General features: G+C 40.7%; 1 protein-coding gene across 1 annotated transcript; it reads left to right on the top strand.

The window, feature by feature from the left end:
* Nucleotides 1–1,924: 1,924 nt before the first annotated feature.
* On the top strand, nucleotides 1,925–3,366 carry LOC131246010 (F-box/kelch-repeat protein At2g44130-like). The gene has a single exon (XM_058245865.1). It carries the CDS (start codon nucleotides 2,023–2,025, stop codon nucleotides 3,250–3,252), a length of 1,230 nt encoding a protein of 409 aa, XP_058101848.1. The 5' UTR covers nucleotides 1,925–2,022; the 3' UTR covers nucleotides 3,253–3,366.
* The last annotated feature ends 11,365 nt before the right edge of the window (nucleotides 3,367–14,731 follow it).

Raw genomic sequence — 14,731 nt, 5'->3', positions numbered from 1 at the left:
CCCCACTCAATTTCGTGTTTGCCCGTGAAGTGAAGGGAATTGATCATAAAATGAATTTAATTGACCGTGAAGTGAAGGGAATTGACCGTGAAGTGCATGAAATGAATTGGATATAGCACATATATTTGATTAACAAATTTCACTTAATTTTCCATGTTGCAAAACCTACTAAATTCCAGTGTTTAAATTCTACTACGTACGTCAAATGAGCCCTTTTGTTATTTTCAAGTTGGATTTGCAAAATTGCAATTTGAGGGCCACTTCCTATCATTCCCTCTTGGTTAAAATGATTGTTCTCAATTGAATTCACCTATAAGTTCAAACATAATTCAATCATTCGGTCCCTAACACAGACCTCATGTTTGCCTTGCTAAATTTCTAGTTTGCGCTGCTCAATTTCTTATTTGCCCCCCTCAATTTCTAGTTTGCCCCGCTTAATTTCATGTTTGCCCCGCTAAATTTATAGTTTGCCCTCTCAATTTCTAGTTTGCCCCGCTCAATTTCATGTTTGCCCTGCTTAATTTCATGTTTGCCCCGCTGAATTTCCAGTTTGACCGCGAATTGATTGAAATTGACCGCGAAGTGAATGAAATGGATTTTCGACCATCGACCTGATGGAATCTTGGAAAATAACTAGGTTGGTTGGCTAAAGTAGCTTCTTCTACCCCAAAATCATATGTGGTACGTCAAGTAACTAATTTTGGTTTAGAAGATATTCTTGTTAAATGAATAAAAAAAGAAATGAAAAAAAAAAGAAGAGAATTTTTCTTTTTTTTATGCATATACATATACATATTTATATAAATATGTATTAGAGAAAAATGTAGGTAGAATAAAGTTCTCCATGTAAAAAATAAATTAAAAATAAAATGAAAAAAAAAAAAGAGAGAGAGAAAAAAAAAAGTGCATAGCACTACAGTTATGGCTACGGTTAAAATCCGTAGCTATAAGCCCATCTCTGACCCGGTTGACCGGTCGATCCCAACTCGCTGGTTTTTTTTTTTTTCACTGTTCTAATCCCCACCGATTTTTATGGGTCCCATTATGAGGTATGTGTTATATCCAAATTGTCCATCTATTTGGCGAACTCGTATTAAGGCTTGAGATGAAAAATAAGATAGATCTAGCTATCAAGTGGACCACACTGTAAAAGGCAGTAGGGAATTGAACGTCTACCATTGAAACCCTTTTAGGGGTTACAGAAGTTTTGGATCATTGTGAAATTTGTTTTTCCTCTTCGTCTAGGTCTTTGTGACCCTATGAATGAACTTAGACGGGAAGGATTTCTCACAAACATCAAAGTGGGCCCCACTTGAGTTCTCAGCGTAGGGATTCCCATTTGGCGCTCGTCTCTGCACACCAGCCAATCTGCAAGGCAGGGGTATTTTCGATCAGAAATTCCGTGTACATACGAGGAGGTCTAAGTTCGAAAGTTAAGTTTGTATTGTTTCAAGAATATCCAATGGATAAAAGGTGGGGTCTACAGTAGTAAATTTCTCTTGAAACAAAAGACTTCGATACTCAAGCAGATGTGATGTTTGATACTCGGGATTTAGAAATTGTGCATGCTGCATTCATTACCTCAAATCTAACCGTCCAAAATTGTGGTAACTACTGTAGATGGGTCTTATTCTCAAAATCAGATTTGTTAATCAATTTTACCCTATGATTCGGTGAGAGTTGTTTGCTGAATTAGGGCAGTTGGATAGCATCAATCGGATAGATTGTAGAACCACTGCAACTTTTGGTGTATAAGATGCATCTAAGTTGGGCCGCTTAATTTAAACGGTTTAGTTGGACTTAGTTGAATGCCATGTTCATAATTTCTGAGTGCATGTTTATCAACTATGGCACTATACCAGAGTACCAAAGTTCTTCTCGAAAAGACTACATATACCGGTCCCGCCCATATGATCCTCCACACCTCGCATATTCCGACCCTCTCTTCCGCTCGCTCTCTCTCACACATAAGAACAAATACCCCAGTGTCACCGCTTAATTACGGAAGTAGACCGTGAGGAAATGAAGGAAAAGGAGAATTCTCAGCCCCTGAGTCTAATCCCTGGCTTACCGGATGAGATTGCCCTCGACTGCCTCGTTCGGGTCCCGTACCGATTCCACTCGGGTCTGAAATCGGTCTGCCGAGGGTGGAACGATCTCCTCGCTCATCCTTCATTCTATCGACAGAGGAGGATATCTGGCAAGGGCGAGGAATTCATCTGCCTCGTCCAGGCCCTCGTTCCGAATACCGACGCGGTAGCGGATTCGTATGCGGGCAAGGAGGAGAAGCCCCGTTCCCGAGCCCACTCCCCGCCCGTGTATGGCCTCACCCTCTACAACGCCCGCGACGCTACGTGGCAGCGGATGCCTCCACCGCCCACACTCTCGGCGGGAATCCCGACGTTCTGTCAGTGCGTGGCCGTAGGGAGGTCCAAGCTCGTCCTGCTCGGGGGATGGGACCCGGTCACGCTCAACTCGGTTGCCGACGTGTACGTCTGCGATCTGACGCGCGGCGGCGGGTGGCGCCGAGGCGCGCCAATGTCCACCGCACGTTCCTTCTTCGCCTGCGCGGCTGTGGGCCCCACCTCAGTCTATGTGGCGGGCGGCCATGACAATCAGAAGAACGCGCTCCGGTCAGCGGAGGTGTATGACGTGGAGTCGGACACCTGGCGAGCCCTCCCGCCCATGGCTGAGGAGCGAGATGAGTGCCGGGGGCTGGCTTGCGGGGCCTGCCGGTTTTGGGTTGTGAGCGGGTACGACACCGAGAGCCAAGGCAGGTTCAGCTCAGCCGCCGAGTGCTATGACCCGGTCCGCGGGGTGTGGACCCAAGTTGATGGGGTCTGGCCATTTCCTAACGCTAGCCCTGTCGCTTCCTTTTGTTGGTCAGGACAGCAGAAAAATACCGAAGTAACAAAAGTCCAACCGAGCTACGACTCGTTACATTTTCCGTCCCTATGGTTTTTGGACATTAATCATAAAAGTGTAAGAGAATTCCACCCAACAAACAAGACTTGGAAGATTGCGTCCTCGATGCCCGACTTCATCTCTTCTTCTCCTTGTGTGGTCCTGATCGGCGGAGATTCTTCTCCTTCCTTGCATAAGATGTTTGTGATCGGCTCTGATACTAGTGATGGTGGCCAACGTCGCCATCAGGCCTGTGTGCTGGACGTAAGCAGCCGTAAGTGGACCCGCATCGACACTCCAGTGGACTATTCAGGCTTTGTTTATTCGGCATCCTCACTCTACCTTTGAGCTGGTCTACGTTTGGTATTTTGAGCATGTAGCAGGCGCACCAAACCATGTAGAGCATGTTTTCTTGTCACCTTTATGTTTAATACTTTAATACAAAGTGGTGCATTTCTTATATGTGATGGAAAACACCGGGGTAGTGGGTTACTTTTCTGTGAAGGTCTCGAGTCCAAGTGGTTAGACCACTGGTTATAGTCCACCCAATGGATAATTTTAACTTGCTACGTGCATGGGGCATCCAACCTGTTCAATGGATACCCCACCATGAGGAAAATTCGTGCAAAGATCAGCTCTGGCCACTATTTTCTGTCTCGGTTTCAATTTTGGTAACGTAGTTTGTGCAATTTTCTGTCTCGGTTTCGATTTCGGTAACGTAGTTTGTGCAATGTGCGGCTTAATTCAAACAGGACAGCTAAGACCCCAAGCGTCAAGAAAGCATATGTGTTAAAATCGATCATATATGACTGAGATGGAATGCGATCAGTCACCTATTCAACCACTTGTACAGTGTTGTTTAAGATTGATCAGGATATTATCAGAAGATTGGGTTCATCCTCTAAAAATGGGTTGCACATCTACCTTCCGTACGAAAGGACTTTTTCAATATTGATAAATAAAAATAAAAAATAAATAAATTCCTTACCCTTTATGAATAAGGAACTTGCTTGATATTTGAATTGAGTTCAATGTGTGTGCTAGACTCGAATTACAACTAAATTTGATATCTACTTGATTACAATAACTGATTACACTAAGGAATGTAGATGACTAATAATGCTAAGGAGTACAAAGTAAATAAAAGATAGATTTAATTTGATTTGGTTGGTATTAGACATCTTCTCCTACTAATTCCCTTACTATTTATAGCCTTAAATTGGTCATCTGGATGCTTCCCATGTTCTGATGGTTGTTATAATCGTTTCAGCATCACTGACCTTTCAAAGACCTCCTTTTAAGTATGCCACATGTCCTGGTAATTGCTCCAAGCTCCCTCATCGATTCGACCATGTTCCGCTTAGCTACCCTTGCTTTATGGATGATGTGGCACCACTCAATAGATGCCAGTTGTGTTACCACAAAATCTTCTTTGGGTATCTTTGCAGATCTCAGATTGGAAAGAATGGGTAGAAATAGGGTAGATCACACTGATCAAGTGGACTACACTTGTAGTTTTCTATTTATCAATGTCATACGTTGTTTTATATGGTGTGGCTCACTTGATGATTGAACAGGGTTGATTTTTGCAGTAGGAAATCCTCCAGGTGAGGCCAACCTATTACGAGGATTAGATGTCACAAGCACTTAACAAGTTGGAACTAATATCTGTTACTGCACTCATTTTTGCACCCTGATTTGTCAATCACACGAGTCATTGTGTCATGTAGTTGGTTAGCCTTTGGGAAGTGAAGACCGGAGACATAAGTGAAGCTGAAGCATTAAAGAGCACATACAGTAAAAAGATGCCTTGGTGACCTTAGCCCTTGACCCAAAACAACCCTATAACTTCTAGATGATTTTGACTTAATATGAATATAAATTTGATCATCCCTTAGTCTTAGGAGACTAAGAAAAATACGATAAAGAAGGATAGAAGATGTGCGAATATGTTATGTAGAAGATAGGCCAAAACAGTAGATTCTGGGGAATGTTTGATGCATTGAGCTGCCATCGAACCATCTACGATGGCATCGAAGACTTAGATGATGGAATCGATTGAGAGTTAGTCAGGATGTCTAGCAACCAAATTGAATTTTTATTAGAAATCTCAATAGCATCGAGGTCTCTTCAATGACATCGAAACTCAAGTTTCAATGACATCAAAGTCCCCTCAATGACATCGATTTGAAATCTGAAATGGTCTAGCAAGGTTTTTGGATTTTTCCTTGATTCTCTCTATGGCATCAAATCCACTTTGATGACATCGAAACATGATGTTCGATGCAATCGAAGGTCGGGTTGATGCAATCGAAATGGGTCCAGATTTGTCCAGCAAGAAATTATCATTTTTATATGAAATTCTCGATGGCATTAGGGAGCCCTTCGATGTCATCGAAGGCCCATTCGATGGCATTGATAGAGCCATTTTTAGCTCGTATTTTGACTATTTGAGCTCAAACTTTTTATAAATGGGAATAGGCTCTTGGGCATTTCTGTGAGTTTTTGGAGCAACCAAAGGTAATGTGATCCCATATGCAAATCCTTCATCTCATACCTCTATTCCTATGAGTTTCAAGCATATCCCTTGAGATTTCAACTCTAATGAGGATTCTAATCTCACCATTTACGATGTGTTAGAACTCTTCAATTTTCTAAAGATTAGACTTAAGCATCTTGGAATATCATTGTCTAGATCTTCTAGGAGATTCAACCCACTCCTATCACCTTGGGCATCTCAGTGGAACATTTACAATAAGTTGATTGATCGTGGAGCTGAAATCATGCAAAGTAGTAACAACATGATCGGAGGAGCATCGGGGAGCTGATTGAAGCATGGGAGAGCAGAGATCAAGCAACCTAAGAGGAGCATCAAAAGGGACTCAATATAACAAGTGTCATGTGTAGGAGTCCATGTTTATACTCCTTCATTATGAAGTGCAAGAGTCTGTGTTCAAACTCACTTAGATTCTTTCGTACGACCTTGGTTCTTCTGTAGGGCCTAAATTTTATGGTTCTTGTGTAGGACTAAGGTTGTTAGTTAGTTTAAGGAGAAACCAACCAAAGTTCTTTTGTAGGCCTCCGTCGGAAGTAAACGTGTCGGGTTTGGGAGTAGGACCCTTGCTCTTTTGTAGGGCATAAATCTTCAGTTCGGGAGTAAGACGTTGGCCTTTGTGTAGGGCCTATACCATTAGGTTTTTGTGTAGGACCCTGACTCTTGTGTAGGGCTTAAATTGTCAGGTTCGGGAGTAGGACCCTTGATCTTGTCTTGGGCATAAAGTCTAGAGTCCTTGTGTAGGGCTATAAAGGTTAGAAGTTAACCTGATTTAAAACCTCTGATAGATGAAATCCGATGCACTTATGGGTTGAGTGCATCCACCAAGAGTAGAGTAGGCAAGTAGCCAAACCACTATACATGCTTGTGTTAGGAATTGTCATTTTCACATCTTGCTTAATTTTGCTAATGTGTTGAATGCTTAATTATGTATGCATGATTAGATGAATGCTTAAGTTGATAGGTAGAACATCCCACACACATGTTCACTATCATTTTATAGACTAGTTGCTTATTCGCATATCTTTTATTGTCTATGTGATTGGACCTTTTATTAGCTTGGAAGCCTTAAAGTTATATTACCTTGCTTAGTTTAAGTTAGGCAATTAAACTTTTAAATAGACATATTTTTAAATAAGTCTTAATTACCCCAAACCACCCCCCCTTTGGGCAATAGCCTTAATTCTCTAACACTACTATACTTCCACGGTTAAATGCGTTGCGTCTGGAAAACCTCAATTTCAATATCCACTAGTTGGATTGTAAATTTTAATCCATTAGGTCTCGCGGTCCTACCGGTCAAATCCCAGCGACCCACGACATATGAATAGTATTTGCAGTCATCCTCAAGTTCGGTCAAGTCGACTTGACTCGGATTAACCCGAAACTTTTGCCATTGCGTTCGCATCGGCGCTACGGTTCCAACGTCGCGTCCCGTGCGTGAATCCGATGTGCACATCACAAGTTATGGGCCATGCTCGATATGGACCATTGATGTGTGATTAGTGGACCCCACCATGGCCATGCACATTTTTCCATGTGATGATGTCATGCCTAGGCTTAGATTTTCTAGAAAGCCTACAACCTTATAAACATTGGTTATATCTCCCTAGTCCTCATGATTGTTTTCTCTATCGTAGGTGAGAGAAACAAACATTACTCTCAAAATCTCTCTCTCTCTCTTCTCTTTCCCTCTCATTTCTCTCTCACTCTCTTCTCTTCTCTTGTTAGCAACCCCAAACCATCCCACCGTCTCCATTTTCTCCAGCCCCTTCTCCCTCTAATCCCCTCCAATCCAACCTTCTCTAGCCTATCTCCACCTTAGAATCCTCTTCATTGGAGCTTCTAGATCATGGTGGTGTAGATTGAAAGCTTGATCCTTAGGTGGGTGTGCATGTATTCTACAATTTCAGATTTACTTTGTCTCTTAATTGATCTTCATCTTTCTTCCATGTTGGAGCTTGTGGGGCTCATTAAATGATGGTGGTTGCCCTAAGCTCCATGGATGTGGCTCATAACCCATCATACATTGCATGCATGTTCCATATAAGGGGCCATTCTCCATGGACCCCTTCATGGCTTCTTTTTCTCTGATCAAGGATCTTTGGGTCATCTAAACCCTTGATCCTTGGTGGAGATTTCATCTCTGCCATAGATCCTAAGTAGAAATTCTATGATCATGTAGATCTTTGTATATCATGTGATAGTGGAATGTATATGCATGTGTGATGAGGGGAAAGGCCTCAATGTGGCGGAGACCCTTCCCTTGTGGCCGAATTCTTATTTTCCTTTGTTGATAACTTTCTGATCATGAGTGTGTGGCCCACCTTATGGATTAAAAATATCTAACCCGTCCATGGAGGGTGGACGTCCATGACAGCCCACCCTTGGACGTTGGAGCCCTTTAATCCACCTATATGAGGCACATGCAAGGGGTATTGTGTAATGGGAAGAGTTGTCACGCCCCAAACTCAGAAAACGGGCTCACAAAATTCTCGATCGCCGAATCTGACGCCGACAGCCTCCGCAGTGCCCCATTCTTGGATCCCGACACTCACGTGCCCGATTCCGATCTAGGGATCCTACAAGGAGGATTTTTAGTATGATTTTTTTTTGTAATGGAGCATAACCACAAGCATAACCAAGTCACAAAACAACATCACCACATATCCACTATATCAAAAACTTTAAGTATAATGCAGAAAGGAAAATATAGGGTGATCAAAAACTCCAAAATAATCTGATGTGCACTCCTGCCTTAGCGCTGCTGCGATCCAATACCACCTGCACGCAACGGCCATGCATAAGCTTTCAAAAGCTTAGAAGGTGGTGTAATTGTGTGCGTAAGGCAAGCATCAAGTGTATAATATTAGAGTAATGCGAAAATATATGGTAAGTCTATGTATGCTATCAGTGGTACCAAAGCTACGGATGCAAGGCATGAAAGCTATCGGCCATACCAAGGCCATGAGATGCGAGGCCTATGTAGCCAAATGTCATATGCGAGATGCAAAGCAAGCATGCCAGTCCTCATCAAGTACACATGTCAGTATAGTTCCTCTTTGGATATCACTGGGGTCTAATATACTTCACACTGACTGCTTCCTCCCTAGCTGCACAGCCAAGCAAGTGGAAGAGACCACACTATCTGCCTGACCAGTAGTCTGCTAATACCTACCCAGCTCATCGATAGCAAACTCATTTGTGAGCTGGTCAAACTCAGCCTAGCTTATAGTCCCCTCACTCAGGGGAATAAGGCTACACTCCCTTCCAACCGACCACGACACAGTAGGATACGCAACCTACTGGTATTCGGGACTCAGGTGCTCGTGTATCTACTCGGTCTAGACATTGGAGCATCTCCTAGTACCAAAAAGGTTCTGAGATTTTCATCCAAGGACATCTTAAGTGCCCACAATGCTAGAGCTAATATTTTCGGTATCCGATACGACCATCCACGATGTGCCTGTAGAGGTCATGGCCGTGATGTCGCTATGGCGTACAGTGATCACGACACACAATGCGAAATGCATGAGTCAAACCATCAGTCATGTAGCAATCCTGCGCATACCGCATGATCAAGTGGGGCACTCCGTCTTATAAGGAATCCCGTAAATGTCTCAGCCCAACGTCTTATGCTATAATCAAACATTCATCATATCAAGCCTACATATGATACGTATGGGCATGAATCATGGAGTTATACTAAGTATGTTATAAAGTGATAATTATCAATAAGTATGGGCCTATCGATGAACCCAAGGAGAGTTACAATGTGGACATTTAACCAACATTGTACTTACAATGTGGACATCAAACCATCATTGCTCCCAAGGCATAGCCTGCCATAAAGGTCAACACATAAACCACGGTAGAATCACATTCAATGAGCCTTATGTACATCCCATTGGGCCTTGACCCACGGGCCTCCAATACATCAAACGGGCCTCATAACTTGGGCCTCATATATATCAAGGTGGGCCTCAATAGCGGGCCACAAATACATCAAGATGAGCCTAATCACATGGGCCTCATATATAGACCAAGGTGGGGTCCACTCAAACTATAGATCTGTCTTATTTTTAGTCTCAAGCCTGTAAGACAAGCTTGCCAAATGGTGGACAGTTTGGATGCAACACATGCATCATGGTGGACCCCACCGTCCAAACAGTGGACAGTGTGGTGAGAACACATGCATCATTGGGGTCCCACCGTCCACCACTGGACGGTGTGGTGAGATTCACAATGGGTTCCACTGTCCACTGTGGACGGTGTGAATGAACACATACATCATTGGTGGGTCCCACGTAGGGCCACCATAATATGTATTTATCATCCAACCGTTGATAAGGTCATATGGTCCTAGATGAACAGGAAAAATAGATTTCGTAATGATCCAAAACTCCTGGACTCCATGGAGTTTCAATGGCGGACGTTACATCCCCACTGTTTCCTTTGATGTGGGCCATCTGAGATCCATATAGGGCTAATTTTTGGAGGGGGTCCACTTCAAGAAGGGGCCCACCAAGTGAGTGGTTTGGATGAGAAACTGTAAGTGCCATAATTTATAGCGTTTTGTGTTGTCCAATTTGTGGTGACAAAGACACTGTTATGAAGCTTGCATCTATGAAGAACAATGCTCTACTCAAGATGAACTTAGGTTGACAAGCACTGTTCACAAATCAAGAATCTCAAAGATGCTTTCAAGTTCTACCTCAAGATCTCAAGAAGCTTTGAAGTTTGAGCTCCATCAAGACTTCAAGCTTCATTACTTTCAAAGGTCACTCGTCTCTAAAGTTTTAATGTCCTTACTTCACTATTGAGGTATGACTGACCTTAGGTTGACCTTTAGAGTAGGTCATTTTGGATACATAATTCATATGTTTTCTATAAGTGAGTTTGGTCTGTTGTAAGACTAGTCTTGGACTTTGTTCGACTAGTCCTAGTACTGCTTCGACCTGTCTAAGAAATCCATGGATCAATCGTAAGTTTGTTACAGAAATCAAAAATTTTCTATTAGGCTTTGACTAGTCCTGGGGACTGTTCGACCAGTCGTAGGTACAGTGTTGACTGCATCTTCGACCTGTCGTAGAGCTACGACTCAATGTACAACATTGAAATTCAACTTACTTCGACTAGTTGTGTGAAACCTACGACCAGTCGTAGGAGACCCACGACCAGTCGTAGACCACTTACGACCAGTCGTAAAACTGCCAAATCTTATCGCGCCCGAATTTTTCAAATATCTGTTGGTTCTATGACCAGTCGTAGAGGTCCTTAGACCAGTCGAAGGTGTGATTTGCTCACCTATAAATAGAGCACAAATCTCAGAATAAAACAAGAACTTCAAGCTAAATTAATTCGGTCTTCTGAGAGATAAGTTGGTGCTCCATTTAAGCTAAGTGTGCATATTTAATATTCTCTTTCTTTAGCTTTGTTAATTGATTTTGTTTCTTGCATTCCAATCTAATTTGAAAAGAGGAATTGTTGTTTTCCTTTTTTTGGAATCAAAATCAATTAGAGTTAGCCCTTTTGTTTTAATTTAAAATCTATTAGAACCTAGAACCATTATAAAGTGAGTATTGGACATTGAACTTTGACATTCAAATCTCTACTCCGACTTGGTTCTTCTGGGCTACTACAACGAAGGAGAAAATTAGGTATTTTACAATTTGTGTAATTTACTTTGTTTGGTTTTATTTGAGGTTAAGCCAGAAAAATCTCAAAGTTGTTGGTTATCTGAGGAGAGCCAGAAAACTCAGAAGTGAGGGTTTTTGAATTGTGTAAGCCCTTTGAAAAAGACACAATTGTGAAGGTTTTGGGTGAACCTGTGAAAACCTATTTAATAGTGAACGCTAATATCCCCTGTGTGAGGATATTAGGAGTAAAGTAGCATTCTGTGTGGCTGTTGTTTAACAGTTGGTGAACACACAGGCGAACCACTATGAATCTTTGTGTTGTGGATGTGTGATTTATATTTCCTATCTTTTAGCATTGAGAATTGTGGAATGTATGTGTGGATGTGAATGTTGTAAATTTTACATTTCAAGCACAGTGGGGAATGTTGTAATAATTTAGATTTACATTTTAGCATTATATTTTTGCTATATCTTTATTACGTTGTGCTTCTGTTTCTCTATTTGTTCTAGAAATAAGGTTGTCTTACCATAAACTTTGGTTTTTAGTGTAAGGTTGTCCTTAGAACAATTTGTGTTTCTATTTCTCAATTTTAGGTTGCTTTCCATTTCTATTCTGTGATTGGTGTATAGTGCTATCTATTCTTTGTTTCATATTCTGCTGTATTTATCTTAAAATTTGGCATAGTCCTATTCACCCCCCTCTAGGACATATAGCTTGGCCTTTTCAAGTGGTATCAGAGCCTAATAGCTCACTCTTATTACTTTTTATTTGGATTTAATTCCTGAGCTAACGATCTCAGCTATATAAAAGATGTCAAATTTTGATAGCCTATCAGTCACTAGGCCTCCACCCTTTGATGGCTCCAACTATGCCTATTGGAAAGGCAGGATGGGGATCTTCCCCAAATCCATGGATGAAAGTGTGTGGCTATCCACAGTGAATGGATGGACCCCTCCTACCACTAAAGTAACCAGGATTGATGGTTTAAAATCTATGAAAATTACACCATATTTCTCTTGGACCACACTTCAGAAAACTGAGAGTAGTGCAAATGCTAAAGCACTAAATGCAATTACTTGTGCACTATCACTGGATGAATTCAAAAGAATTATATCTTGTGATTCTGCAAAACATGCTTGGGATATATTGGAAATGACACACGAGGGTACTTTAATTGTCAAGAAATCTAAGATACAAATCCTCACAACTAAATTTGAGGAAATACGTATGGAAGAAAATGAAATGTTCATGGACTTCTATACCAAATTAAATGACATTGTAAACTCTATGTGGGGTCTAGGTGATAAAATTCCTGAAAGCAAGATATGTGCTAAAATACTACGCTCACTTCCTAAACGGTTCAATTCTAAAGTAATCCCAATCCAGGAACTTCATGATACGGACAATATGAAGGTTGAGGAATTAGTTGGCTCATTACAAACTTATGAGTTAACCTTTAAAGCTCCAAAAGGTAAATCTATTGCTTTAAAAACTTCTGAAAATGATTTAAACTATGATTTTGAAAACTCTGAGGATGATATGGCTCTTTTGGCAAAGAGATTTTATAAAATCTTTAAAAGTAAAAAGAGGGTTGATTTTTAAAAAGCATTTGATAAAAAGAAACCTAAATCTAAAACTAGAAAATCTTTAAAAGACAGTCAATGTTACAACTGCCATGAGTATGGGCAGTTGGCTAACAAATGTCCTAATAAGGGCAAGTCAAAAAAGAAAAGTATGATAGCTACTTGGGATGAGTCCTTTGATTCTGAAGTCTCTTCTGAATCAGAAGATTCTGAAACTGAGTCAGGGTGTGATGTTAAGGCCCTTATGACTCTAGCCAAATTCACTTTTTCAGATAATGATGACTCAACTAATGAAGAAAATCTGAATAGTGAATATGAAAATGAAGATGATCTTCAAGATGCTTACAATGCCCTATACAAAGAAAGTTGTAAAATTGCTGTGAAATTAAAACTTCAAAAAGAGAAAATTTCTAAACTCAAAGAAATTTATGAATCTCTTATTTTAGAAAAGTCCCATATTTCAGACTGTTCTAAAAAGACAAAATGCGATTTAGATTTTAAAACCTCCCAGTTTGAAAATCTTAAATCTGAAAACGAACAACTAAATCATGAAGTCTCTTCTCTCTTGAGTTTAAAGGAAACCTGGAAATATGCCCAAGGTGATCTAAATTAGAAAAAATCTTATCTGGATCGAAAAAATGTGGCGATCGATCCGGTCTGGGCTATGAGAGTGTTCCTCCTAAACCGAAGAATACTTTTTCCACATTTGTAAAGGGAGAGATCTTAAACTCAAAAGGGAAAGATCAAATGTTTTCTAAAAACTTTAAGTCTTTTTAAAAACCTAAAAGACATATCAACTATAAAAAGCAAAACCAAAGTCCTTTGGCAGAAAAGATAGTTAATCTACATAAGGAGCTTCTAAAGTCTAACTCACTAGGTCATACTTATAACTCTTACAATCGAAAGACGACCTGCTATCCTCCTAAACCCAAAAATGGTTATGAAATGGGTTCCAAAGGTCACTTGCTTGGTTGCCCACACCGCTTTCAAAGCAATAAGCCATTCTAAGTGGTACCTAGATAGTGGATGTTCCAGGTATATGACAGGCGACAAGGCTTTATTCACCGATCTCAAAGACATGACTGACGGTTTAGTCACTTTTGGAGATGGTAGCAACTGCAAGATTATGGGCCAAGGTACTGTTCAACTCTATAACCTTCCTTTGTTTAAAAATGTTTTATATGTTGAAGGTCTAAAACATAACTTACTTAGCATATCTTAAATATGTAACAATAACCATAGTGTACGGTTTTCTAATTAAAGCTGTGAGATTCTAAAAACAAGGGTTCAGTAACACTAACTGGACGTAGAACGTCTAAAAACTTCTATATTGTTAGCGAATCCAGCTCATCTAATCAATCATGTTACATGGTCCAAATAGACGAGACTGATTTGTGGCACAAACGTCTTGGACATGTACACTACCGAAATCTATATAGATTGAGCAAACGGGAACTTATAAGAGGTTTACCCAAACTACAAAAATTAGATAAAATATGTGGTGAATGCCAGATTAGCAAACAAACAAGGAACTCACTCAAAAAGGTGAATTCCAATACCACATCAAGACCACTCGAGCTTCTCCATATGGACCTAGTAGGACCTACCAGGACGGTAAGTCGAGGTGGCAAAAGATATATCTTGGTAATTGTAGATGACTTTACCAGATATACATGGCTAGTCTTCTTAAGGGACAAATCAGAAACCTTTGAAGAAGTAAAAAAGGTTCTTAAAATGATTCAAACTGAAAAAGGTTTTCAAGTCAGTAAGATTCGTAGTGATCATGGATTTGAATTTGAGAATAACGGTTTTGAGAAGTTCTGTAGCGATCAGGGAATATTACATAAATTTTCAGTGCCCAAAACTCCACGACAAAATGGAATAGTTGAAAGGAAAAGTAGAGTGCTTCAAGAAATGACTAATGTCATGTTGAATAGTATGAAGCTCTCTAAGAACCTTTGGGCTGAAGCAGTCAATACAGCTTGCTATATTATTAACTGGGTTTACACTAGTAAAGGTAATAATAAAATGGCTTACGAAATGTGGTTCG

Source organism: Magnolia sinica, chromosome 5, assembly GCF_029962835.1.
Source record: "Magnolia sinica isolate HGM2019 chromosome 5, MsV1, whole genome shotgun sequence".
In the NCBI taxonomy this organism is placed as follows: domain Eukaryota; kingdom Viridiplantae; phylum Streptophyta; class Magnoliopsida; order Magnoliales; family Magnoliaceae; genus Magnolia; species Magnolia sinica.
This window is presented reverse-complemented; position numbering and strand designations above follow the sequence as displayed.

Coding starts and splice junctions, on each gene's coding strand:
- LOC131246010 (XM_058245865.1), top strand. CDS start 2,023: ATGAAGGAAAAGGAGAATTCTCAGCCCCTGAGTCTAATCCCTGGCTTA.